The sequence below is a fragment of the Paramormyrops kingsleyae genome, chromosome 18, assembly GCF_048594095.1.
Source record: "Paramormyrops kingsleyae isolate MSU_618 chromosome 18, PKINGS_0.4, whole genome shotgun sequence".
NCBI classification, from domain to species: domain Eukaryota; kingdom Metazoa; phylum Chordata; class Actinopteri; order Osteoglossiformes; family Mormyridae; genus Paramormyrops; species Paramormyrops kingsleyae.
Window position 1 is genome coordinate 5,356,907 of NC_132814.1, and position 27,319 is coordinate 5,384,225.

The 27,319-nt window shown below is 43.2% G+C and overlaps 1 protein-coding gene across 3 annotated transcripts; it reads left to right on the forward strand.

Moving 5' to 3' along the window:
- Positions 1-24,767, forward strand: st6gal1 (ST6 beta-galactosamide alpha-2,6-sialyltranferase 1). Of its 3 annotated transcripts, XM_072702220.1 has the most exons (8): positions 1-40; positions 266-364; positions 7,447-8,034; positions 8,184-8,442; positions 10,160-10,257; positions 10,494-10,595; positions 10,949-11,123; positions 21,005-24,767. In XM_072702220.1, exons 2-8 carry the CDS (start codon positions 353-355, stop codon positions 21,262-21,264), a joined length of 1,494 nt encoding a protein of 497 aa, XP_072558321.1. In that variant the 5' UTR covers positions 1-40; positions 266-352; the 3' UTR covers positions 21,265-24,767. The 3 variants fall into 3 exon arrangements, with proteins under 3 accessions (XP_072558321.1, XP_072558323.1, XP_072558322.1); XM_072702222.1 differs by lacking the exons at positions 1-40; positions 266-364 and adding an exon at positions 401-660; XM_072702221.1 differs by lacking the exons at positions 1-40; positions 266-364 and adding an exon at positions 1,151-1,390.
- The last annotated feature ends 2,552 nt before the right edge of the window (positions 24,768-27,319 follow it).

Here is a 27,319-nt window from a genome sequence, read left to right on the forward strand (position 1 = left end):
CTGCATACAACTGAGAAGAAACTGCCGCAGAGTTCGCACGGTAAGGCAGTTCATTCATGTATCACTCGTATATCACCTAGATCTGTCTCCGTCTAAAGAATTATGACCTTTCAAATTCAGTTTCAATGTCAGTACGTACTACCAATCTTATAGTACGGTATTCATAGCTTCTCTGTTATATAGATATATGCGTACAAAACAATTGCTTAAATGTTAATGTCGAAGATGGTAATAGATGTTTTTCCTGCGATACTTTTTATTTTAGTCTGCATGGAAGGAAGTGATCACTAATGCGAGATGACTGATCCGAAAGCAACTGACAGTTAAGGAGAGGATAACAAAAACCGTTAGAATGGGGTATAAGGTAAGCACGGTTTCTACATATTACATAAAACGAGCGGAGATATATACAAAAAACATTCCAAGTAGGTAAATTAATATAAAACACTCCGCGCAGATATTTTCATTTAAAGCACTCCTGTCCGTATTAGATCACGTAAATTAAGCCGTCGGTTTGGTTATTTGAGAGCATGCCCATCTCTTAGTAGGGGCGGGGCCCAGGGCAAGCCAACTTATTCGGGGGTCCAGTTGACGCCAACATATAAACCAAGTAGGTTACTGGACGTCACTGCCTGCTGCTCCTCCGTCATTGTAAGACAGGTACAGCTATGATGAAGAATAACTTTCTGGACTAGTTAGCGCCAAACGGCAACGTGGCCACACAGGTTTTGTTGGCCTAGGTTATGTGATTGATAGGATTTTACGTGTATTTCCAGTGTATATTTTGTTGAGGTGTAATGTTTATCTGTTTTTAAATTATTTATTAGCCCTATTAAAACCGCAAACATAAACACAATTTGTAATAGCCAGAATTCAAAACCAACTCGCCCGTGAATGTTTCCGGATAACAAAACGTAAGAGACGCTTATTTACACATTGTAAAAAGACACGTGTAAAACAATAAAAATATATTACTGTATATTATAATCACAATCAACTAAATCGCGCTTTCTTTATTACCCAGTATGGCCGCATATCTGTACCGTTAAACACCCCTATAACTTACCCCTATCATTTTTCAGCCCTGATAAAAACGCCTTAAATGCCATGGGGAGACTAACTTGCATTGGCTGTTTCTGCCTTGCTCCGGTCCTACACACGTATCTTATCATCTCTCCAATGCTCATGTACTTTATTGGGAAACCAAAAATTTCTGAAATCGTGAATCTCATTATACGTACTTGACGTATTCTCCGGCACTCGTGTTACATCTCCCGTTGCCGAAGACCAGTTCCAACTTCCAATACTCAAGATCAGAAGTCCGGAGGACAGTAAAATCCCCGAATTTCCTTCTTGCCCCGCCCCAGATGTCAAGGATGCATATTGGGAGGTGATGTAGGAGACCTGTTTTGCTGTAATCTTTGCGTTCTTGGGATTGAGAAACATCCACATTTGGCTCGCTGTAACCTGCCTTAGCCATCACCAACTCACAACTACAATTAGTATGTTTTTCATGTGGAACTTCTGCTTGTAAAATTAGGTTCTTCCCGTGTCAATAAATGTATTCATTCATTTCATTGTGCGTACCGAACCGAAAATGACGTACCGAATTGTACACAAAATAACGTGCTCTGGTGAAATGTAGCTGCATGCAGTCAATGAAGAAAATATATTTATTAATAACTTATTACTTAGCCTATCATTATCTAGGCAAGTGTCCCCCGGTGAGCTGGGCCCACAGCAGAGTCTGGCCCGAAACAGGCTCACGGGTTGCACCGCCCTAACAACGCATCTGTGCGAGAGGGTTTTGAGATGGTGCGGCTAGAAGAAGAATTTATCTGGCTGGTGGGATAAAAGCAAACAGGTGTTACTTTTCCGATGCATGGTAGGCTTACTTGACTTTCTTTGTACTGCCGTATGCATCTGAGTGATCGCCTTTTCCTAAACGAAAACGTGTAGTGTTGTGTACTGTAAACATGTGACACTATATGATTATATAGCAGCTCTGTTATTTTCAATAACAGAACTGCTTGTAACCTTCCAATCTAAAGCTTTTAGAATAAGAGACAGCGCTTTTGTAGCTATTGTCACTGTTAAGTGTTAGTACAATGGACATTTCTTGCAACCTAGATAGTTTGTTTTCGAAGGGAGTCGTAAATGTGTGGCAGTTTTGTGAACAATCCATTACGGAATCTGTGGGTGCATTACATCTGGTGCTTCTGAAGCACAGGTAGCCATCGTAATATGGAGCACCACTTCAGCCAGGAATACTGTAAGAATCATGGAAGGCAGCTGTGTTGTCTGCCATATAGTTCTTATTAATGTGAGGGTTGCAGATTTAAGGCTGATTTATACTTTAGGGCGTAGGTCCGGCGGAGCCTCGTGGCCTGACACGCATCTCCCCAGAAATGTAACCACAGGCTATGGCGGTAGGATAGGCAGCTACCAATGTCTTAGATTTACATAGCATAGATTTTTTGCAGCAGCCTTGAGGTTTGCTGTTGTACCCTTGAGTGAAATACCAAGCCTGAACTAAGATAAGATAAACTTAATTATCCCACAAATGGAAATTTGGGTGTTACTGTAGGCAATACAAAAAATAAATAAGATAGAGCAATGTACACAGAGTTGCCAACTTTTGCCAGCTGGCTAAAGTGAGATTTTCAATTTGAGACAAGTCTACACACTTATGTACATACATTTACATGTCACCAGTGGTTCGGAGACTATCCCGGAGGCAACAGGCACAACTGTAAACCAAACGCAACTCTTCTGTGTATTTCTGTTTTTATTTTAAAATTATTTTTAATTCCTGAATGTAATCCTCACACAAAACCGTGAAGCTGCACAAGATTATGCATTCCCTTATTGCATATAGTTACATACAATTACTGATGATATAATACCATAATCATCAATATAATCTTTAATTCACTTTGGATAAAGGCACTATATGAACATTCAAATGGAAGAAGCCTGAAGCCTCTTAACTGTCCTAATTATTCTAAATGTGCCTGAAAATGTACTTGATCCAAATCGTCCCCATGTATACATGGGTATAAATATGAGCTTGGCAGAGCAAAATGAGCGGCAGGGTGCCCCCTGGACAGGACAACGTCATGACAGGCGATCATTATGCGTGTCCTGAATTATTTATCCCTAGCAAATGGTAGATGTATCCTAGAACTATAGGTAACAGAATGTACCTCTGGCCCAGTAATAGTAACATGTTACCTGTACAGTCATTGAACTGTGTGGAGATTCACCCTGATATCAAATGCCTTTGTCTAGTAAACTAGAGTGATTTTTAAAAAGAAAAATATGGAAAATGTCTGTCCGTGTCTGTTACACAAATATGTACCGATGCAAACTAATTTTCCGTGCACCAACTCCCTCTATTCCTCTTTATCTTACTCTGACTTCCATTCAGGTTGATTTACTTCTCATGGCTGCATGAGGTGTGATACATTCAGAGAAACCCTGGTAAAAGTCTCCTCCCCCACTTTAGCCGAGGTGCTGGTGTTCCTGACATGCCAGTACTGAAAATACAGGTTGCAGGGGGCCATGCGTCACAAGACCACATTCCGGTGCCTTAGTATTCTACGTCTGGCTGGATCTGGATGCATAGAAACACTAACAAAGAACTGAGCTTCATTAACAGTCAGAGAAGGAGCTGGGTAGCTTTGGCTCACGTCCCCGCAGCAGGAGATATACATGTGAGTTGTACTAACTAGGCTTAGGTGGTACCTAATTTCTGATACGGTCATACTTTCCAGACATTTTACCACGGTATATGGTATTTTGTCAGTATTTTCAAAACCAACGCTTCCAATAAATTTGCCAAACGAGGTGTCTAATCATATCACCACCACCCAGCTCGGTGAATTTTATTGCTTAGATTTCAGAATACCTCAGTATACTGTGTTACCTTAATAGCATCCAATCCTAGTACTAACCAGCCAGGCCAAGATGGATCTGAGGTCTCTGTGGCCAAATTCAACCCTGATCAGATTCAACCAGCATAAAGATGCCTTTTTTTCCTACTCGTCCTGTTTGTGTCCCCCTGCCTTCCCATTTCTCCTGACCCACGAACCCGGTTAGTGCAGTTGGACGTGTCCCAGCCATGACTCTGAACAAGCAGCCTATTTTCCCCGGTCATATTTGAATGCAGAAGCAAATTTCATTAGAAGACAGGCCTCATGTTGCAGGTACGCCTAAATCCCTCAGAGTCCAGCGTCTAAATTGGTCGCTTCATAAACGAGTAAAAGAGAAAAATCTTCAGTGAAGAAGCTCAGGATAACTGAGGAAGTGCTGCAATCCTTCATTTGAGCAGCACATGTTCTGATTCCTGCATTCCGGCATATATATTGTTTTTTTTTTTTTATTGTTTCAACGTCACGGTGGAAGAGGTGCACACTGTCTTTAGGAAGCTGAACAATGGGATGCTTCTGGTCCTGACAAGATAAATCCCTGCTGTGCTCAGTCACTGTGCCTCCTAGGTCTACTGCTGTCTTTAAGCACTCTCTGCGACTGTGCAAAGTGCCACAATGCCTTAAAACAGATATTACACCTCTAGAATAATCCTGCGTGCTCTGCACTCTCCCTGCGTCCCTTGTCCATGTCCACTAATAAGCTCACATCATAGGATAGCTTAATAAAAGATAGACAGATGATGCCACCATCATTGGCATCATCTCTGACAACAATGAAGCACTATACAGTACGTGAAGGGTGCAGTGGGGGTGCAGTGGGGGTGCAGTGGTTATCACTGTTGCCTTGGTTCAAGTCTCTGCCGTGTGTGTGTGTGGGGGGGGGGGGGGTTCTCATATTCTCCCCATGTTGTTGTGGCTTTGCTCCATATTCCCCATGCAGCCCAAGAACATACTGAGGTTAACTGGAGTTCCCGAATGGTGTGTGAGTGACTGTGCCCTGCACTGGGTTGCTGTCCCATCCTGGGTTGTTCCCTGCCTTGTGTCCTTGGGCTGTAGAACTCCCGTGAATCTGAATAGGACAGGTGTTTGTTTTATTACATACACCGATAAGCCATATCATTAAAACCACTGACGAGTAAAGTGAATAACGTTGATTATCTTGTTACGATGGCACTTTACCTATATTTTAGATAAGTGAACAGTCAGATCTTGAAGCTGATATGTTGTAATCAGGAAAAATGGGTAAGCATATGCTTTGATAAGGGCCAAATTGTGATGGTTAGATGACTTGGTCAGAGCATCTCCAAAACAGCAGGTTGTGTGGGGTGTTCCCGATATGTAATTGTCAATACCTACCAAAAGGGGTCCAAAGAAGGCCAACTAGTGGATTGCCGACGGGGTCATGGGTGCCCAAAGCTCACTGATGCATTTGGGGAGCAAAGGCTGGTCCGTCTGGTCCGATCCCACAGGGGCGCTACTTTAGCACAAATTGCTGAAAATGTTAGTGGTGGCTATCATAGAAAGATGTCAGAACACACAGTGCATCATTGCTTGCTGCATATAGGGCTGTGTAGCCACAGACCAGTCAGGATGCCAATGCTGACCCCTGTCCACTGCTGAAAGCACCTACAATGGGCATGTGAGCATCAGAACTGGACAATGGAACAATGGAAGAAGGTGACCTGGTCTAAAGAGTCATGTTTTCTGTTACATCATCAGGGTTCCCACTTGCCCTGGAAAATAGTCAGCCAATTTTCCAATCATGGAAAACACATGGAAATTGAGAGAAAAAGTAAAATGTCCTGGAAAATCTTGAAGTATCCTGGAAAAATATTTCAGCAAACAAATAATATTGCCATATGAAATTTTGAATATGTGAGCACTGGAAATTGGTTGACTATTTTCCAGGTGTTCCAGGATGAGTGGGAACCCTGATCATGTGGATGGCTAGGTGCATGTACGTCATTTATCGAGAAAGAGAGGGCACCAGGATGCATTATGGGAAGACGGCAAGCCGACAGGCAGTGTGATGCTCTGGGCAATGTTCTGCTGGGGGACCGTTGGTCCTGTGATTGATGTGGATGTTACCTTGACATGTACAACCTACCTAAACATTGTTGCAGACCAACTACACCCCTTCATGACATGGGTATCAGTCCGGAGCGCTGTGTGCTTCCAGCAGGATCATGCGCCCCACCAAACTACAGGAAATGTTTACGGTTAGGGTTTAGGGAACATGAAAAAGAGTTCAAGGTGTTTAAGGAACATGAAAAAGAGTTTTAGGTGTTGATTTGGCCTCCAGATTCCCCAGATCTCAATCCGATTGAGCATTTGTGGGAAGTGTGGACAAACAAGTCTGAACCATGGAGGCCCCAAATCTCATCTTAATGGTCCTGCTGCTAACGTCTTGGTGCCAGATACCACGGGACACCTTCTGAGGTCTTGTGGAGTCCATGCCTCGATGGGTCAGAGCTATTTTGGCAGCATAACAGGGACCTACGTAACATTAGGAAGGTGGTTTTAATGTTATGGCTGATCAGTGTACTTTGCATTTGCTTATCCTTGCTGAGGATCTTGTTTTTATTCAAGGTCTGCATCATGCCCTAATTGTTAATTGCCTATTGTCATGGTGTCGCCGATGTTGTGCCATCAAAAATTTCCACCGCCGCCGTTACAATGGAACCTTGTCTATATATTAGGCAAGTGAACAGTCAGATCTTGAAGCTGATGTGTTGGAAGCAGGAGAAATGGGCACAAGGAGGGGGGGGGGGGGCGCTGCAGGTGTGATGCCACAGGAACAGGCACATGCTGGTTGTGTTGCCAGTCCCGCTGTTTTTCTCTTAAACTTCCTTTGCACATTTAAGTCCCATAACCGCTCATCCAGCACAGGGTCACTGTGAACCTGGATCCTCTCCCAGGAAGCACAAGGCGGGAGATGACCTGAAATGCCATGATCTGAAGGATGAGGGACTCCAGGGCAGGCGTGTTGGCGAAACAGAAAGTGGTTTTAGTGAACTAACTGGGTAGGAAAGGTAAACAAACAGGATCACAGAGGATCAGAAACAGGAGGACCCGTGTCCTGTGATGGACTGGCATTCCGTCCAGGGTGTCCCCCAGCCCCGTGTCCTGTGATGGACTGGCATTCCGTCCAGGGTGTCCCCCAGCCCCGTGCCCTGTGATGGACTGGCATTCCGTCCAGGGTGTCCCCCAGCCCCGTGCCCTGTGATGGACTGGCATTACGTCCAGGGTGTCCCCCAGCCCCGTGCCCTGTGATGGACTGGCATTCCGTCCAGGGTGTCCCCCAGCCCCGTGCCCTGTGATGGACTGGAATTCCATCCAGGGTGTCCCCTGTCTTGTGTCCTATGCTACCTAGGATAGGCTCCAGGCCCTCCTACAACTCTGACCAGGATAAGTGGTTATGGCGATTAAGATAAGAATCCATGTTAATGGGTAGGACGTTCCCTCAAGGTTTACAGAACATTGTCACAGTGATTGCGTTATTTTTTCCTTGCAGATCTCCGGCGCAGCAATAGACCGTGTCAGCTTACTTTGGCGGATGCGTCGGCGGGCACGTCGGGGGGTGCTCTGCATGGCTGTCTTCTGCATCGCTATGGGCCTCCTCTACGCCTTCTGTGCTGAGAACAGTGTTCCCGTAACAGACGCCATCTTCGGTGTGCGTGCCCGAACCCGTGCCCAGCCCCGGGCTCGCACCGTCGCCAAGGCGCTGCGGTCGGCCGGTGCCAATGCCAAGTCCATATTTGTTGACCCTCTGAGCCTGCCTGGCATTGTTCCCCGAGACCCGCGTCGCCCTCTTCCTGTGCTCTCCCGCCTGCCCGCGTCCAACGGCACAGTAGCTGAGCCTGGGGTGGCCAGATCCCAGAGTGATGACAGGGGCTCCAGGTGGGGCCTCTCCTGGCTGCTTCCGGGGCCCCTAAAGAGGCTCCTGGATGGGAGGGGAAGGAAGCCTGGGTCAGGCCGGGCTTGGGGTCCGGTAGACCCCGAGCTCTTCGGGCCCCACAGCAAGTTGGGGGAGGTGTGGAATGACGAGATGTCCACTGCCTTGCTTGGGAAAAGACTGAAGCAGGTGGTGCAGAACTACCAGGTATGGAGGGGAGGCTCAGGAGATTATTATATTTTACAGACTTTATAACATGATTGCTCAGTTCATTCAGCTGAATAATTAACTTTGTGGACCTGATCGGGAAGTTGTTGATGATAACCTATTTTCTAATACCTCCTTCTCCCACCTAGGCCATGAATAAGTATGGAGTGAAGTTTAAGGGCTCCACTCCAAGGGGCCGCAAGCTGAGTGGACCAGAGCTCCTATGCCAGCTGAAGGAGAGGGTCAAGGTGACCACAATCACCCCAAACCTCAAGCCTTTTTCAGAGCTGCCCTGGAGCTCTGAGCTGCCCTCCCTACAACTGACTTCTGTCCTGGGACCGTTTGAGAGCTGCGCGGTCGTGTCATCAGCGGGATCGCTGAGAAACTCAGGCCTGGGGAGAGAGATTGGTGAGAGAGCCACCCCATCACCTAACAATCTGCCTTCCTCACAGTATTATTTGTGCGTGCAGATTCGTAAAAAACACTGAGAGGACAGCATCTGTTATCAAGCTGAAAGTGTAGGTTGGTGACCTACATAGATTCTGCTTCATCCGTTCGTGTCACACAACAAAGTGTGATGTAAGTGAAGACAGCAGATGACAGATATCCATATTCAGACGGTCCGTTCCACTCCTGGCTCAGCCTTAGTCAGCAGAGGTTCTGCGTTTCTCATCTGTTAAAACCAAAAAGCACCCTAGATCACGGAAACAAAATAGGTAGGCGAGAGCGGCACCGAACGAGCTGCTTCCTTTCCAGCTTCATCACCTGCTTGTGTGTAAACAGAAGAGCCATTGCGAGGTGCCACCGTCTGCTTCATCCGCCACGGAGGCCTCTGTGAAGATGACTCAGGGCTTGGTGGTTCACATCTGGCAGCCGCCTCACCGACAAGCAGTGCAGTTAATAAATGAAAACAGCTTAGAGCAGCGTTTCCCAGTCCGGTCTTCAGTCCACATTTTTGCTCCCTTCACCGGGAGCAGGGAGGGAGCTAATGGACCCCGTGTGTGTCCCAGATAACTGGGTTGGGAAGGGCTGCCTTATAGGGATCCCCGCACTGCTGTATATAAACATATGCAGTGTTGCTTTTACTTACGAGTTTAATTCGTTCCGTGACGGAGCTCGTAACTCAAATTACTCGTATGTCAAATCAGTTTTCCCAATTGAAATTAATTGAAATGCCATTAATCAGTTCTGGACCCCCAAAAACCACTGCATTTTTTTTGTTACATGTTTTTCAATTAGAAAAATGTGCTTATAAATAACGAGTATTGTATAAAACCACAATACAATAGAATGTACTGCAATGAACTTTATTAAGTATGATGTACAGCATTTGCCTTGGAGATCAGACGACTTGAAGAATCTGACGAAGGTGGAGGAGAAAAGCTGAACTGAATAACTGAATCTTATTCGCTGATTTTTGCCCGTTTCGCCACGCTTTCCTCACTTTCATCTGCAGGGGTTTCCGATAAAAACCTGTCCACTGTGAGCTAACCGCTTAAAGTGAACGAGTGAGACACGGGGTGCTGTGTAGATGCTGCGGCGTTCACTGCGGCGTTCACTGCGGCGTTCACTGCGGCGTTCACTGCGCCAGCTAGCGGTGGGGTATCTGAAGCTGACTCCTAACCAAATTTTAGCTCTCAACTCAAAGCAAAAGATCGGCCGAGAGACGGCTCGTATCTCGAAAAACTCGTTATTTGGGACACTTGTAAGTCAAGGTACCACTGTATGTGTAAGTACAAGTTTCTGAGTAAAAGCTTCCATATGTTCCATAATGGTGCGTCTTTCTGAGAGACATTGGTTTGAGTTTCTTGAGATTATTCATTTCTTTCTGGAAGGCAGCACTTAATTTCTGCACCTTGTACTTTGTGCCTCAGCTCACTAATAATTAACTGAAAAGATCTGGATTTCAGGTGTAAATCAGGAATGAGCAGAATATACCATAAACCTTCAGGACCTGCAGACGCGTGAGGCGTGGGGAATCTCACACATTCCTACCACCTTGCATTTTTGTTACTTTTCCCCAACAACAATGCTAAGTTAGTTAACAAAGGGCTTGCGGAATGTATTACTTCAATGGGGTCTTTTTTTGTTGAAGACGGTGATGGTGCATGACTGTCGTTGACAGACTCCCATGATGCAGTGCTGAGGTTCAACGCTGCCCCCATTGCTGGCTACGAGAAGGACGTCGGCACCAAGACCACAGTTCGCCTTATAAACTCCCAGGTTCTCGTTATTTGTATCTGTAGCTTTGTCTGTCCTCCTGTTTAATCTAACTGGTCTTGTGCTTCACACTGTGGAAAGAAGGTGTTTTGCTTATTTTAAAGTGCCTTATTATTGTGTTTGTGTAGGAGTAAAGCTGGGGAGGATTTGTAAGGCAGGTCCTCCTGGTGGTGGAATAAGGGCTGATTCACTGGTTTGTCACGACCAATTTGGATGGACATTGTTTCTGCACTGTACAGGTGATGGCATCAGAAGACCACCGCTTCCTATCCAGCTCCCTTTATAGTGCTGGGATCCTGGTGGGATGGGACCCTGCTCCTTACTCAGCTGACTTGATGGAGGTAAGCAAACCCAGGGTAACCTGGGAGGAAGTAACGAGTTGGAAGTTTTAGCTACACAAAAATGATTGGTTTGGAGAGTTGACCAATCAGAATGTAAAGGAGGTGGCTCCAAGCAACTAGCGGAGGCGGAGCCAAGACATCTGATTGGTTTGTCTGACATGTGACCAAAATCTGATGGGTTATCTCTCTGAACCAGTCATTTTTCTTTCTGCCCTCAGAACATTATTGTGTAAGCTCCCATGAGCTCCCAAGTCGCCATATCTGATAGCTGGCTGTTGTCGGATCTTTTTTGGTTGTGTCTTGTTTTTTGGAACGCTGAATCCTAAATCCCGGCATTTCTCTCCAAATTCCAGTGGTACAACAGAACTGACTACCCCATATTCCAGCAGTACCAGAAGTACCGCCGGCTGCATCCTCAGCAGCCTTTCTACATCATGCACCCACAGGTTGAGTGGCAACTTTGGGAGCGAATCCAGGACAATATGGCTGAGCCCATTCAGAAGAATCCACCCTCATCTGGCCTGCTAGGTATGTGTCTGCCTAAGTGCCTGGTAGATGTGTCTGCACACAGTAATGGCATTTCACGTTGTCTTTGACATGCTTTCAAGTCAACCTAGAGTAATCAATACTACGCAATCCTGATGTCTCTATAGGAGACCCGAATTCCTGGTTGCATAAGGGAGGTCCTTAGGAGCGATTGTTAGATAGTGTTTGGCTTGGCCTGTAAGGACTCTGTGCCTGCAATCTTTGTGTGTCTCATAGGAGAGCAGGATGGGATATGAGAAGACAAAAATTTTATTGTACTTTCTCCTTGCACAATAACAATAAAGGCATTCTGTTCTAAATAGACAGATAGACTTTACCGTTCCCAAGCAGGAAAGACTGGGAAAAAGACTAACACATGAACGGTTTTGCAAATAAGATGCTGATTATTCCGTGCATGGTAGTACTAAGCCAGGCCAACAGTTATGTAGACAGTGATTTAGAATACTGTCCAATTACTCTTGGCAGGAAAGAATCGCTGCCTATTAGGAGAAGGCACTGCTTGGTAGATTAGGGCCGGATGGGCGGGTGTCTAAGGACACTGATGGATATGTGCTGACTGCCATGAGCCAACAGTGGTCATGATGGGAAAAACCCTTTTTATTATTCCCCTTTCAGAAATTTCCCCCGGGCTCTCTGCGTTTAGAACTGTAAGTTCCTATGAGAATTTCACTTCCCCGATTTTCTATGAATTTTTGAAGCCGGTAAATCTGCAAAAGAGGGACTTTCCTTTGAGAAGCATTCCCACGCAGGGCTGTGACACAGAGCCGAAGATCCTTCCTGACATGCTGACACGCACATTGGTAGTATTTCTGTTGATGTCTTATGAAAGGTATTTAAAAGCTGTGCCGATGCACCAATGACTGGATGAATCTTTTTTTTGTGGAAGGCGCAGCTTGGAATTGGATTTGGCTAGTGATCGGACCTGTTTGAGTTGCACCCTTTTAGTTATACTAAGCTTCTCATGATTTGTGATGTTAACGCTACTGAGCCGTAATGCTTAGTTGCCCTGGGATAACCCTTTTGAGGCCCTGGAACTATATACTGTAGGATATGTTCCACTGCTCTGACACCTTTTGAAAAGGTCCATCAGTCTGGGTGCAGAGATATGAGTACAAGGCAGGAAATAACCCAGGATGGGGCGCCAACCCATCACAGGCCACTCACACCATTCACATATAGAGCTGGGGTCTTTGACTTACCCTAACCCTAACCCTAACCCTAGCCGCAGAGGTGTAAGGCAGCAGTGATAACCACTGCGCCACCATGCCGCCCCTTACTGAAAATGTGTTGAAAAATTACACACAGCCGACTTGCACATGCTTTGATTACCCAGTAGACAAATCTCATCTCAGCCCATCACATTGCCTGTGGGGAGTTTGTCTAGTTATAGACTTACTTGGTTGAGGTGCAGTCTGGGTAGGAAGAAGGCCTTGAGGTCTTGGAAGTGGTATGATATATGCAGGGTGGAGACAACGGGGTGTTGAGTATGAGTAAGGGATGAATTCTGCTGCGCTCTAATTACCTTGGAGGTCGGAAATCCTCGGAGCTAGGAATGACATCACACCTGAATTATCCATGTTCCGGTGCAAAAAGTCGGAAAGCTATTTAGCAATGCTAGTTGTAAACAGGTAAACAGGTGTTAGTAATACCAGTTAATTACAACACATCATGCAATTTTTTTTGTGCATACAGACTAGGGCTGCACAATTTATCGATTTCAAATCGAAATCGCGATTTGAAACAACGCGATTAGCAAGTCGCAGAAATCACGATTTAGGATATACATTACACAGCACGTCGGACCCAGGGTTTAAAACTGCTTTGAGAATAGTTTTACAAATTCATGCCGTGCTCCCTGTGTGACAGTCATTCTCACCAATCACAAGCGCCATGCTTCTCACATGCCAGTCATGCTCACCAATCAGAAGTGGGCCAAGAAGGCGTATAGGCCCACAAACAGCAAACTCGTGAAACCCAAGGAAAATATTACATTCGCGGTGCGGAAAAACACTGATTCCGCTACTGAACTATAAGTGAATTGCCTTCCTGTTTCATGGTCCGAGATTGTTTCAGAAAGGTCCTATCATCAATAGAATTGGCGAGCTCCTTTTAAACACCAGCTGCGATATACTTCAGCGTATCATACCTTTGGTTTTTGTTAATAGGCAATAGCATTAGTATACCGCTAACCCATCAAAACAACAATGAGACAGTCAGTAATTCTCACAGCAGTGGAGTCGGTGACCTCCAAAAAAGCCGTAAAACCCACAATACAGTCGTGTTTATGTCATGTTTTTGTGCTTATTAAATTTAAGTGTTTCCAAAGATTAATCCCACAACAGTAATAAAATAAAAGTCTTGCTTTAACATATATAAATACTAAAAGAATAGATCGCTATTACAGTTGGGTATGGGCACACGGTCTTATTTAGAAAACATATAAAAAGAGACGCATATAATGTTTAATCATTCGTTTTGTATTTGTCCGAGTAACAAAGCACAGGAATGATAAGCTGCTTCAGTCGAAAACTGCATTTTACTTCTCATTAAAAATAAAATGCAGGGTTGGCAACTTTGGTCAGCTGCATGGAGTGAGATTTTCTGTTCTCTGTTCTGCACACACATGTATGTTTCATTATCTTGTAAATAGCCTGTAGGGTTTGCAAACTGCCGTAACGTTTTTGATGCAGCTAATTTTAAGTTCAGAATGGAATATAGATTTGCCGTAAGATTTCCTGCGTGAGAGTCTGAAAGAATTTGCAACCATGAACACTTACGTACATTTTTTGTTTCACCTGAATTGATTTGTATAGAAAATAACCGTATACAGTTGTTAACTGTACCAACATGAAATCACCAATAAACGACTTCTATTTATTAAACATTTTATAAAATGCAAACTACGTTTAAAAACTTCCAGCTTTACGGTTTCAGGACAGAACAGCCACTCTGTTATGAACATTACGGGTTTTTGAGTGTTATTAGTGTTAATAACAGCAGCTAATAACACAATAGCGCAAACAAAAGGACTGCATACACCGAAGTATATTTCTTGCTTGTTCATTGGCGTGGGAAAAGGCGGTTCTAGTGTTATTAGGAGGGTAATAAGCGTTACCTGCAAGATCGCTATTTTTCTTTTTGCTGCAATTGTTTTCATTATTACTTTATTTAACTTGACACATCACATCTTTAAATTCTCATCCTTGCATTACAATATAGACCAGTTAATACTGATGGTATCTCATGCTGCGTCATATGTTTTAAAATTACTACACACATATTTAACTGAAGCTTGACATAAAAAAAATTAAATCGCAAATCAAATCGTAATCGCAATTTCGGTCAGAAAAATCGTGATTCGATATTTTCCCCAAATCGTGCAGCCCTAATAAAGACATCATAGTAACATGTCCACAGATAGCGGTTGGACAGTACTGTGTGAACAACCAATTTAAGTGCTAATAAACAGTATACAGTGGTACCTTAGTTCTCGAACTCATTAGAAGTCGAATTTCTAAAAAGTCGAACCGACCACTTCGAAAAAAAATTACTTAGAGCTCGATCTGAATCTCAGAAGTCAAACCGTGAACACCGACCTAAGATAACTTGTACGCGCGGGGAAATGAGTCACGCAGCACGTCTGTCAGCGGAAACAAAGGGTAAAGCTTCAGTCTCAGCCTCGCATTCGCTGTGATAGCATCGTGCATGTTTAGAGTAGCTGAATATATATATTTAGACAGTAAAAATACATTTAGACAATGATAGACAGTAATAGTGATTATTATATAATAAAATACATTTAAAAATAAAGATTTCTTATTCATTATTTTAATATTAATAATAAACCATTAATACATTTAATTATAATAATATTGTCGTGCCAAGCGGGGACGGAACGGAGACAAAGGCGCAGACGTCAGGGTATCGGGGAATACGGGGTTTAATTACAGGTAAGGCAGGCAAAACGCAGACGGACAATACAATGACCGGACTGGGAAAACAAACTGAAACGCGGACTAAATACAGAGGACTAATGACAACAGCCAGAAACAGCTGATCACACGGGGATTCCACATGGGGTTAACGAGGGGGCGTGGCACACGGAAGGAGCGGACGATTGGGGCAGGACACATTGTTTTTTTTAAACTTTACACATTGTTTGGATACATTTATTTTCTTACTTTACAAATTACTGTTTTGATAAATGTGCTTAGATGTGTTTAATACAGTATATGCTCTTCTTGTTTTATCCGGTTCATTTTGTGTTTAAATGCTAAAAAAAATAATTTTGGGGGGGCCGGGAACCAATTAATTGGTTTTCCATTATTTCTTATGGGGAAAATTCGATCAGATCTCGACCTTTTTAGGATTCGATCCGGAGTTCTGAATGAATTAAATTCGAGTTCTGAGGTACCACTGTACAACTACAGCTTTTACTTATGTTGATGAAGGGTGCAGCCATCTTGAATTCTGAGGTCAAAGTTGTAGAGGTTCCTCCAACTTTTCGAGTCAGAACCCTAACTTCAACGGGCATTCCAGTTGATATTTCCAACTAGCAACTCAGAAATTCAGATGTCTGAGTCCAAATGGAACACATAAGAACATAAGAACTATACAAACGAGAGGAGGCCATTCGGCCCATCGAGCTTGCTTGGGGAGAACTTAACTAATAGCTCAGAGTTGTTAAAATCTTATCTAGCTCTGATTTAAAGGAACCCAAGGATTCAGCTTGCACTACGTTATCAGGAAGACTATTCCATACTCTGACTACACACTGTGTAAAGAAGTGCTTCCTTAAATCCAGTTTGAAATGTTCTCCCGCTAATTTCCACCTATGGCCACAAGTTCTTGTATTTGAACTAATGCTGAAGTAACTATTTGGTTGAACAGCATCCAAACCTGTTAGAATCTTATAGACCTGGATCATGTCCCCCCTCAGTCTCCTTTGCTTGAGGCTGAACAGAGAAGCGAGGAGGCAGGGCAGTGAGGGTGCTGAGGCCCACCCATCTAGCATCCTGAGGAATGCTACGGGAGGGCAAGACTAGTACGTAGGTGTCAAAACTGCTTTGGAATACAGATCGAGTTTATTGGCCATTTCGGAGTTTCCCTCCAGCAACTCCAGTCCTGGGGTACATCCAGATCGCACATTTACACAGTACGTACTGAATTTTGTTAGGTGCCTACTACTTTACCACTAATGCAGTATGGACTGTAGGTATACACACACCTAAAGGATTATTAGGAACACCTGTTCAATTTCTCATTAATGCAATTATCTAATCAACCAATCACATGGCAGTTGCTTCAATGCATTTAGGGGTGTGGTCCTGGTCAAGACAATCTCCTGAACTCCAAACTGAATGTCAGAATGGGAAAGAAAGGTGATTTAAGCAATTTTGAGCGTGGCATGGTTGTTGGTGCCAGACGGGCCGGTCTGAGTATTTCACAATCTGCTCAGTTACTGGGATTTTCACGCACAACCATTTCTAGGGTTTACAAAGAATGGTGTGCAAAGGGAAAAACATCCAGTATGCGGCAGTCCTGTGGGCGAAAATGCCTTGTTGATGCTAGAGGTCAGAGGAGAATGGGTCGATTGATTCAAGCTGATAGAAGAGCAACTTTGACTGAAATAACCACTCGTTACAACCGAGGTATGCAGCAAAGCATTTGTGAAGCCACAACACGCACAACCTTGAGGCGGATGGGCTACAACAGCAGAAGACCCCACCGGGTACCACTCATCTCCACTACAAATAGGAAAAAGAGGCTACAATTTGCACGAGCTCACCAAAATTGGACCGTTGTAGACTGGAAAAATGTTGCCTGGTCTGATGAGTCTCGATTTCTGTTGAGACATTCAAATGGTAGAGTCAGAATTTGGCGTAAACAGAATGAGAACATGGATCCATCATGCCTTGTTACCATTGTGCAGGCTGGTGGTGGTGGTGTAATGTGTGGGGGATGTTTTCTTGGCACACTTTAGGCCCCTTAGTGCCAATTGGGCATCGTTTAAATGCCACGGCCTACCTGAGCATTGTTTCTGACCATGTCCATCCCTTTATGACCACCATGTACCCATCCTCTGATGGCTACTTCCAGCAGGATAATGCACCATGTCACAAAGCTCGAATCATTTCAAATTGGTTTCTTGAACATGACAATGAGTTCACTGTACTACAATGGCCCCCACAGTCACCAGATCTCAACCCAATAGAGCATCTTTGGGATGTGGTGGAACGGGAGCTTCGTGCCCTGGATGTGCATCCCACAAATCTCCATCAACTGCAAGATGCTGTCCTATCAATATGGGCCAACATTTCTAAAGAATGCTTTCAGCACCTTGTTGAATCAATGCCACGTAGAATTAAGGCAGTTCTGAAGGCGAAAGGGGGTCAAACACCGTATTAGTATGGTGTTCCTAATAATCCTTTAGGTGAGTGTACACGAGAACAGTAAGCATGCACTCGGACTATCTATAATTGCCATCTTGTACATTACTTGATATTTACTAATGATGTAGCTTGACCCCGATGAAAGTTAAAAGCCATTTAAAAAACAGTTTATTTCAAGAAAAGAAATAAATATTTGACAGCCGTTTTTTTTTTACTTAAATTGTATTCATAAGCCACACATCTTCATTTCTGGTTGTGGCTCCAGCGGCCTTGTGGGATAGCGTAATGTCCATCGGTTGCACACTTTGGAATTTCACAAAATGTCATCCGGGTATCGTTCGCCTACCCGCTCATCCATACTGAGCATTCAAACATACTGCTCACTTCGCATACTATATTTTGCCTACTACATTGGAGTGCTGGGCATTATACTGTAGCAATTCACCCGGTACGACAGCTTAAATTTCTGGTATGGTATGAATTGTTCATATACTGTCAGAAGCACAGCAACAGGACAAGGCAGGGCAGGCAGTGGCCTGGGGCCCCGAGCTGCGAGGGGGGCCCCCAGGGCAGCCAATCACATAGTACATTGTAATGACAAATCTGCTTTATTTGTGTACTCTGTTTTTGGTCTTATATTTTTAATGCATTTGTGTTTATTAAATTCTCTTTGTTGATATTATTAATAGGGGTGTAAATCGCAGCTTTCCTCGCGATACGATACCGACAGTATCGATTCCTTAAGCCGACGGTTCGATTTTTTTTGATACCTCAGAAATTCCCACGATGCGATACGATACGATTCAATTCAGTTCGATACTGGGGATAGTAGTTGAAATGATGAAATTTCACACAATCCTTTACATTTCAATGGATTAAAGAAGGCAAATATAAAGAAGGCAAATATGGATGTAGATTAACATGGTGAATAATTTTTATTTTGAATCAAATCTTCTCCAGACAAATACAAAAGTGTAACGAAAAGTATGTCCATAACTGTCATGACCTGCTCGTATGACCCTCTCGTGTGCTAGAGGCTTCTTACTTGGTCCAGCTCCCCCATTCATTTTTATACCCTTTCTTAAGTTTAGTAGAAATAAATTGGAGGCTAACTAGGAGAATTGGTAGCTTACAGCAGCTGGTGCGGTTGAACGCGTCATCCGTCCTCTATTTTTTATGCCATACGTTCTACCCACACTACCTTTGCGATCGACCAGTAGATCGCAATCGACGTATTGGGCACCCCTGGTGTAGACCATGTATACGATGGAGTGGATCATGAAAACAATACTGGAACAGGCCAGAAAATAAAAACGCATGTATCGATATTTATGCGGTCACATCGATGCATCGGATCATTTGCCGTTGAATCGATATATCGATACAAATCGATGTATTGTTACACCCCTAATTATTAATGTACATGGATATTATTTTTTCCATGCCGTGGGAGGGAGAATTGGATGACCCCATGGAGTTTTTTGTCTGGAGCTCCCAGAGTACCTAGAATCGCCTCTGTATACTTCTATATCATAGCGTAACTGAAACAACAGCTGCAACGCTTCAATAGGCACCAAATATTATAATTTTGTTCACTGGCAGAACCACTATGGATTGCTGTTCAGAGTGTATTGAGACGGGACCCTTGTTAACTGTACGTATCCTTCCTAGTAAAAGATAACTTTATAACACAATAATTTCCTCTATATAATGGTTCAGCATTTTAGTAATTATAGCTACTGCTTCAGTCTTTGCCTGAAAATTTGGATTACATGTAATATAATTAGGTCTGCAATTAAATACATTTTTTAAATTTGCAAATTAAATACAGTGAAGCAAAAATCCCTAATATTATCAATATTTCATGGTAATAATTAAAATCATGCCGGTTAAGCAAACATGCTGTTATCAAGCTAAATATGTTAATAATCAATAAAATATGTCTCTGTGGAGCAAAATATATGGTTATAATCAATAAGACTTGTTGCTGTCTAGTTAAATCTACATCATTAATCTAATAAAACATGGCAATGAAACAATTCTTATCGAGCTAAGAACATGGCTATAATCAATAAAACATGTCGCTGTTGAGCTGAATATACATTAATATAAATCTTATAAATCATGCTGATTATACTCTCAAGCTAAATGTAAAGATTTTAAATAATAATTAATAAAACCATACAAAATACTGTGATGTACTGTGAAACTACCAGAATTTTTTGGTCATGCCGTCCAGTGCATAACAAACAAGTGTGTGATTTTGGATGCACCCCTGCTCTGCTTGTGGCCTGTGATTTCTTCATTCCGCTCTATGCTTGTCACTGTGCTCATTTACACCCTCACTGAGCTTCTATTTTGGCTCTGCCTGCACTCCCTTAATCTGTTATGTCATGGTTTCTTCTTAGGAAGGCAGTGCAGTGCAGTGTTTTATGGGACCTGTGATGTCTACACAAATATAGATAAAATCTGAAATACAGTGGCTAAATCCATCAGTGTCCTTACTACATGTCTTATGAAATATATCCCAGTCCATCACATCTATTCCTCAGGTTCATTTGTCTGCACCTTCCGTATTCTAGTTGTGGTAAGCAGGGATTAAATGTACCAAGCTGTGATCATAATGATGGAAATGTTCAAAGTTCCTGATGCTCCCAGAACGTTATCCCACTACTAGAACTAAGACTAGTAACTTAAAAACAAGCAAATGGCTAGGAAGGCATTGGCGTACTTTGTCAGAAATTCACTTAAGATGCAGTGCATCGTCTTGCCTGCAGTAATGGCATGGGTGGGGGGAGGGACACACAGTGTGAACCGTGATATGTGAAAAGTCCTGTGGTTAGTAATATAACCACAATCCATCGACTAAGACCTTAATATCTCGGTCAAATACCTGGGCTTCTACAGTGAGGTGTCCTAGATTACGCCATCTGTTGTTGGCAAAAATAGCCACTTCCAGTCACTGCTTTTCACTGGTTTTTACTCTCATGCCTTTTAGCTTGGACAGTATGAAGAATGTCTAGTGCCACTGCAGGACTGGGAGCTTCATATCTCAGCCAAGTTTCTGTAAAGCCCATTCTGTGCTCCCCGTTGCTCCCGGTAACTGCTGAGAGCTCATCCATGTTGTTTGCCAGGGACCGTACTTTGCCCATTATGATGCAAGGCAGGCATGGTTTGTGTCCTTTTCTCTTTCTCCAAAGTCTCACTCCTATTCTCTTTCCCCTACAGTACCGTTTCAGCTTGACTGGAAGTCCAACTGTGAATTCCCAGTCAACTAAGGACATTAACCGTTGCCTCGGTTCTAGCAACAATGACTGTAAAAAGTAGTTTGAGGGCTAGAAAGACGATAAAAACATTCCGACATTTGGAATCGGTGAAACCTTGTAAGACAAACCTAGATTAAGTCATAAAAACCCAGAACCTGTAAAGCTGTCTGTCTTCTCCTGATTATTTTTGCATTTCCTCCTTAAGGAACAGTGCTGATGATGTCCATATGTGAGGTGGTGCACGTCTACGAGTTCCTGCCCTCGCAGCGTAAGACAGAGCTGTGCCACTACTACCAGCACTTCTATGACGCGGCGTGTACGCTCGGCGCGTACCACCCCCTGCTTTACGAAAAGAACCTGGTGAAGAGGATGAACCTGGGGTCAGATCAGGACATCTACAACCTCGGCCGGGTCACTCTTCCTGGGTTTAGCACCTTCAATTGCACGCCTAGCACAGCTCACTGAGAAACCGGATTGTGTCGGGGGAGCGACACTGTAACTGAAGCTTACTCGTCCACAGTTTTCCTGGCTCCCTCACTGCCAGCCACGCAGAGTGACTCATGCTTTAGCCTGTGGACTTGGAAGGCGTCACTCCAACCCCGGTCAAATTTGCTGAGTAACAACGCAGAGGTGGTCACATTTGCCCATGCTCCAGCGGCTTCCTCTCTAAGTAAACCACACATCACACAGCTCCATACCGTCGCCCCCCACCGCCTGCTGACTGGTGTCCCTCCTCCAGACGTGATGTGGGTCACTTCACCTGGGGGCTTTCCAGCATTCCGCCCCGCCCTTCACTACAGCCTTTGCTTTTTACGAAACGTACATAGATTCCACACTGTGATAAACAGGCTTTAAAGCTCTGATGCCATCCTCTGGATTCCTGGAATGCTTTCATTGTGTTTTTTTTTTTTTTTACATAATGCAACGCCTTTCGTGTTTTCAATATCTGGGGGGGGGGGGGGGGGTGGAGCTGTCGTAAGTCAATTCCTATGCTAACATTACAGAAAGACTCCTTATGACAAGGTCCTGATTTAATGACACTCTTCAGCTGATTCTTACTGTCGAAATCAAGCACAGAAAATGACAGGCGTCAGGAATATGTCTCCCAAATGGTGACTGATCACGCGTTCTTTACATGAAACCTCAAACACCCCTCCCTTCATGACTTCACATCCCACAAGGTAACCAAGGATGCTATTTTTTTGCAGGATAAACAAGGTGCGTGTGAATTAATATAGCTACATAATGAATGTGACGTCTCCGAAATCCGAGAATTCTATCGGGCCACCTTGTGTGTGACAATGCACTTTGGAAATGGAATGAGAATGCCTTTTGCATTTAGTCCTGTACAATACAAAAAACTATGATGCAACACACAGTAATCAAACAGGTACATAGAAATGATGAGTTGATGTTTGGGTCACCGCAACATGACAATGCATATATGGCAAATCAAATGTTATTTCTAAAACTTCACATAGTTACCCCAACTTGTGACATATCCAGAATCCTGCCTCCAGCTGTTATAGCTGTGCTGCATTGAATCCTTGATATGAGCAAGGGCTATGTGGTCATGCTCTAAACTGGAAGTAGCTCGCTCCGAATCTAGAATTTAAACTGAGCCGTGAACCTTGTTCTAGGCTCAGTCTTGTCTCCAGTCTTTGAGCTTCAGTGTTTATTTCAATGAGGAGTGTAGGGTTCCGACATATGGGGCTGGGTTTAATCTGTCAGTGTTTTATTTCCAGGTTTTGATTAGGGTTGCTGGCTTGACTGTGGGTGAATCTCAGTATGCATACTTGACCATACTTGTGTTCTTGTGTCCCCGTTTTATGTCATCTTCCATTGCCGAAGACCAGCTCCAAAACTCAAGAACAAAAGTACAAAGGATGATAAAAATCCCCGAATGTCGTACTTGCCTTGCCCTGGATATCAAGGATGTGTCGGTTGCATCCTTGCCAAATGAGACCAGTCCTATAATTCATTGCACCCCAAGTTGGTTCAGTTAGCAACACCAGTCCTGTGAAGAACATAAGTATGATCTTTGTGTTCTTGGTATTAAGAAACGCCCTATGTGATGGTATGTTGCTTTAAGTTAGTTGATGTCTTGTCTCAGGTTTCATGGTTTTGTTTATCAGGTATCTGTATTGTAAGCTTGTTACTCCAGTAATTCCGAGTTCTGTAGCTGCTATGCTGTACAAATGGCATCTTGTTTTAGGTTTGTTAGGAGTGTCTTGTTATTCTAATCTCATTTCCTGATTCCTGCATGCTGGCTTTTGGTGCTGGTTTGCCCAGTGTGCCAGAGTTACCCATCTAGTCAGCAGCCCTAAGTCTCATTGGTTACTCGTGTCCCGCAGGCTGCCACCGATTGGTCTTAGGGACCATGAGGCAGATAACCTGGAACTGTGGATTCACTGTCCAGTTCAGGGTGCTCTGGTTTGCATTCTGAATAAATGTGTTCTCACTTCAGCATTCCGAGTCCTGGTTGACACCAGCCCTGTATTCTTGTTGTATTCTTGTTGGGTAATAAATGTGAAAATCTATATATGCATATTTGTTTGCCTGCTTCACAAGAAAAATATATATTTTAATATTTTATTTTGTATTTTTATTAAGTATTCTGTTTGAGAAATTATCTGTTAAATTTCTTTTATTTTTTTTATATGAAGTTGCACGTTACATAACAATATAAAATCATACTAAACTAACAGGACCACACCTGAAACAGGTTGTTCCTGAGATTTTGTAGTGTTTGCCTTGGTAATTGGTTAAATTTAAATGTAATTTGATGAGCATCCAAAAAAAAACTATATCTTTCCTAACCAAAATTTCAGTTAAGAGCGTTAACGGCAGTCCTTTATGGAATCTACCGAGGCCTGGATCAGTGCCTTTGAGAAGATGACCATGGAACTGCCCCCCCTCCCCCCCCAAATGCCGATGAACCCTGCTGAAACCTGACATCCAAGGTCACTGTTGTGAGATCAGTCTTTGGGAATGAATGATCTTTCATGCATCCCAATGAGGAAGTATTGAACATGCCGTTTTATACAGGGGACAAAGCGTGATAAGATGTTTATCTGAACCCTGATTTCTAGAGTACAGATATTTTGTGAACTGTTTGACTTCTGTGGCAAACTGTGACTCTCATTTTTTTTTTTTTGTGCACCTCCCAAATTTAAAGTTATTTGAAGTTATTAAAAGCTACTAAAGGATATTATTATGCATTTAGATACTCAAAGACTAGTTTTTAAAATGAGTGATTAATATTAAATGTGATTTTATCCATATCTAATCTAGTGACTGTTGTGTCTGACAAACCCAAGACAGTCTCCCACTTCTATGAGTCTTTTTTATATCTCATTCATGCATTAGAATGAGAATCCTTGAAGCAGCAAAGGACACTCAGAAACCTCTGCTTTCCTAGAGTATTTCGGATGCCTCGCAGGTGGCTGCCAATCCGTTCCTCCCTCTCCGCAAAGTGGGTGGGGTTCCGCTCAAAATCTCATCTTAAAATGTTGCCCGACTGACCGATCAGTAGACACCACCAGGACTGGGTCTGTGATGCTGAATGTTAAGTTAGACCTAACTGTCTTTTTGCCAGGAATTCATCGATATCCCCAATACCGCCAAAATGATTGATGCTAAAATGTTCAATCGGCATTGACAGGGGCAGATTAATGTGTAGGGAGACCTAGGCTCGGATACCCCAGGGCTCTGGCAAACATTATCTCCCGCTCCACCTCAGGAAAAAAGGAACAGTTAATGAAAACGGAACCACCTGAGTGTCCATGCTAATGTCAGCCTAGGGCCCCCAGATAAGTTAATCTGCCCCTGAGCTTTGAGACAATGTTGTCTATTGTTTTTTAAGTTTTATTGCTTTGTATATGTGTATTATAATTTCTGTAAAAGTACATGGATCATAACTAAAACTAAAGACTACTTTATGCAAAATAAAAAGATCAGTGCTTGCATGATGAGCATCCTGTACCATCATTGTGCTGACAGACAGTTTGGCTTCTCAGTAGAAGGGTTTATTAGTACCGTCGCGAGAGTTAATTAAGGCAGAATTTATTTTAATCTTGTCTAAAATGACCTGTGGCCTGTACTACAAAGCGGGGTTACTGGCTTATCGGGGTAACTTGTCGAATTTGGACTTCATATGGACTTCATATTTGTTCACTAGCATTTTGCCCAGATTACTCCGATAAGCCAGTAACCCCGCTTCGTAGTACAGGCCACTGATCTCTGAGTTAAGGATTAATGGAAAGATGCTGATGTAATCAAAACAGCGATGCTCAGACTGAGGGACTCCATTTGCTCTGTTCCTTGAGGTTGATGTGTCCTTTTTCTAAATTTGTCACTACAGTGATAAGACAGCAAAGTGTCAAACCTTTTTGTGAAACAGAACTGCCTTTATGCTGAAAAGTTAAGACTGCATCACCAAGAAAGTATCCAAAAGTTCTCCTGAATTCTGAGTTCAACAGCACTTTAAATTATAATTAATTAATGCCTAAACTTTCCCTTTAAAAAATGGTTCCTGTCCAGTTAGCTATTGGTATATTTAACAAAAGCCCGTGTACGTTTGTATTGTTGAAAACATGACGAAAACGTAAACAAGAATAAATATATGATTGAGCAAAACTGGGAATCTATCACATGCTTTCAATATTGGGATGTCAGCATTGGCTTTGGGTTACTGAGGGGAAGGAAACAAAGCAGGATATACCGACAGGTATAGAGGGCAGGGAACCCAGGGCCAGTGGAAAATCAATAGGTGTAAATTTGGTCACCTGACGCCCAGGATATCAAGTAGGCAGGCCGCCTCCACTCACACACAAATGTGCCAAATGGAAAAAAGCAAAACCGCTCAGAAAAATTACCACCAGAGATGTCCTGTTACAGTTCAGAATGCCTTCCAACTCTATTACCTCAGATAAGCAGCTGATTCTGGCTTTAATATTCTGAAGGAAGGCAGGCACCTTTCCAACCACTCATTAAACACTGACTTTGTGTATGTTCAAGTAACCACAGAGCAATCATATGTGACATTATCATATGTGACTCCATCTGGTGTGCTGTAAAGTCCTATGGACACACGGAATAATGTAATAATAAGTATCAAGTCAAATCAAGTGGGGCTTTATTGTCACACTATCCATCCATCCATTCATTTTCTGCCACTTATCCGGGGTCAGGTCTTGGGGGCAGCAGTTTAGCAAGTGATGCCCAGACCTCCCTCTCACCAGCCACCTCCTCCAGCTCCTCAGGGAGAGTAGAAAAAACCATCAACAATATTGACATACAAAATAAATAGTGATAAATAATGAGCATTAGCAACAGTGGCAGAAATGGTAAAATGGCAATAAAATGACAAAGTGCTGGTGAACAGCAGAGCCCTGGGTGTGCAGCGAGGGATGACCAGCATGGGGCTCTCTGAAGTCAATAATCATCTCTTTAGCTGTGTCCACGTTAAGAGACAAATTGTTGGACTTTCACCAGCCCATCCAGTATGCTGATGAGGCTCACCACTGTTGTGTTGTCAGCAAACTTGACGGTGATATTAAAGCTCTACACAGTAGTAGAGTCATGGGTCAGGAGGGTGAAACAGAGAGGGCTGAGCACACAGTCGTGGGCTGCAAGGCACATCTGGAAGGGAAGCATCACTGTTGCAGATGGTTCCATCTTCAGCGACAGGAGTCAAGAAACATAGAAGGGTGTGGAAGTACGAACAGGAATTCTGTAAACTGATATGCATCTATAGTAGCTTTATCATTTGATAGCAAAGTAATAGCTTTAAACTGAAATAAGGTTTGTATGAATAACTTTAGTGGGTTCATTAAGTAACAATTATTTGAGAAAATCTTAATATCTAAGTTAATTATAATGCCAACAAACAAGATGAGTAAAATAAAAAGTTGTAGTTAAATATTAGTGATTGACAGGTAAGTTTACGTCAGAGTAACTTGCGTAGGAAAGTGCAGCATTAGTATAACGTTAGTTTATGAACAGTAATCCAGTTTGTTCCATCTCATCTGCATAGACTCATTCTACTTGAACAGTGTACTCTCGTTTTACTACAAATTGCTCGTTTCCATAAATGTCGGGTTTTTAGGTGACTCTCCAAATCCATTGTAATACTAGTTCCAGTAGTTATTCTGAATTCCAAAATCAGTGTCAGATAACCGTCTTTGGAAACGTCGAAACAGCGCCAAAAATCCAACCAGTGGCCAAAAGAATATTACAGCCGTATTGTAATGGGAAAGATTAAAGGAAGTTAAGCTTAACTGTCCTCGCCCTCCGCGCGGAAGACCGGGGTTCGATTCCCCGACGAGAAGAGAGTTTTTCTTCCGTCAGTTTTGTTTGGTAAGGGGTTAGAGCAGGGGTCTTCAACTTCGGTCCTGGATAGTTACCGTCCAGTAGGTTTTCTATCATACACGGCTTCTGATGAGCCACACCTGTTCTCTGGTAAATACCAGGAACAGATGTGGCTCATCAGAAGCCAAGTGGGATAGAAAACCTACTG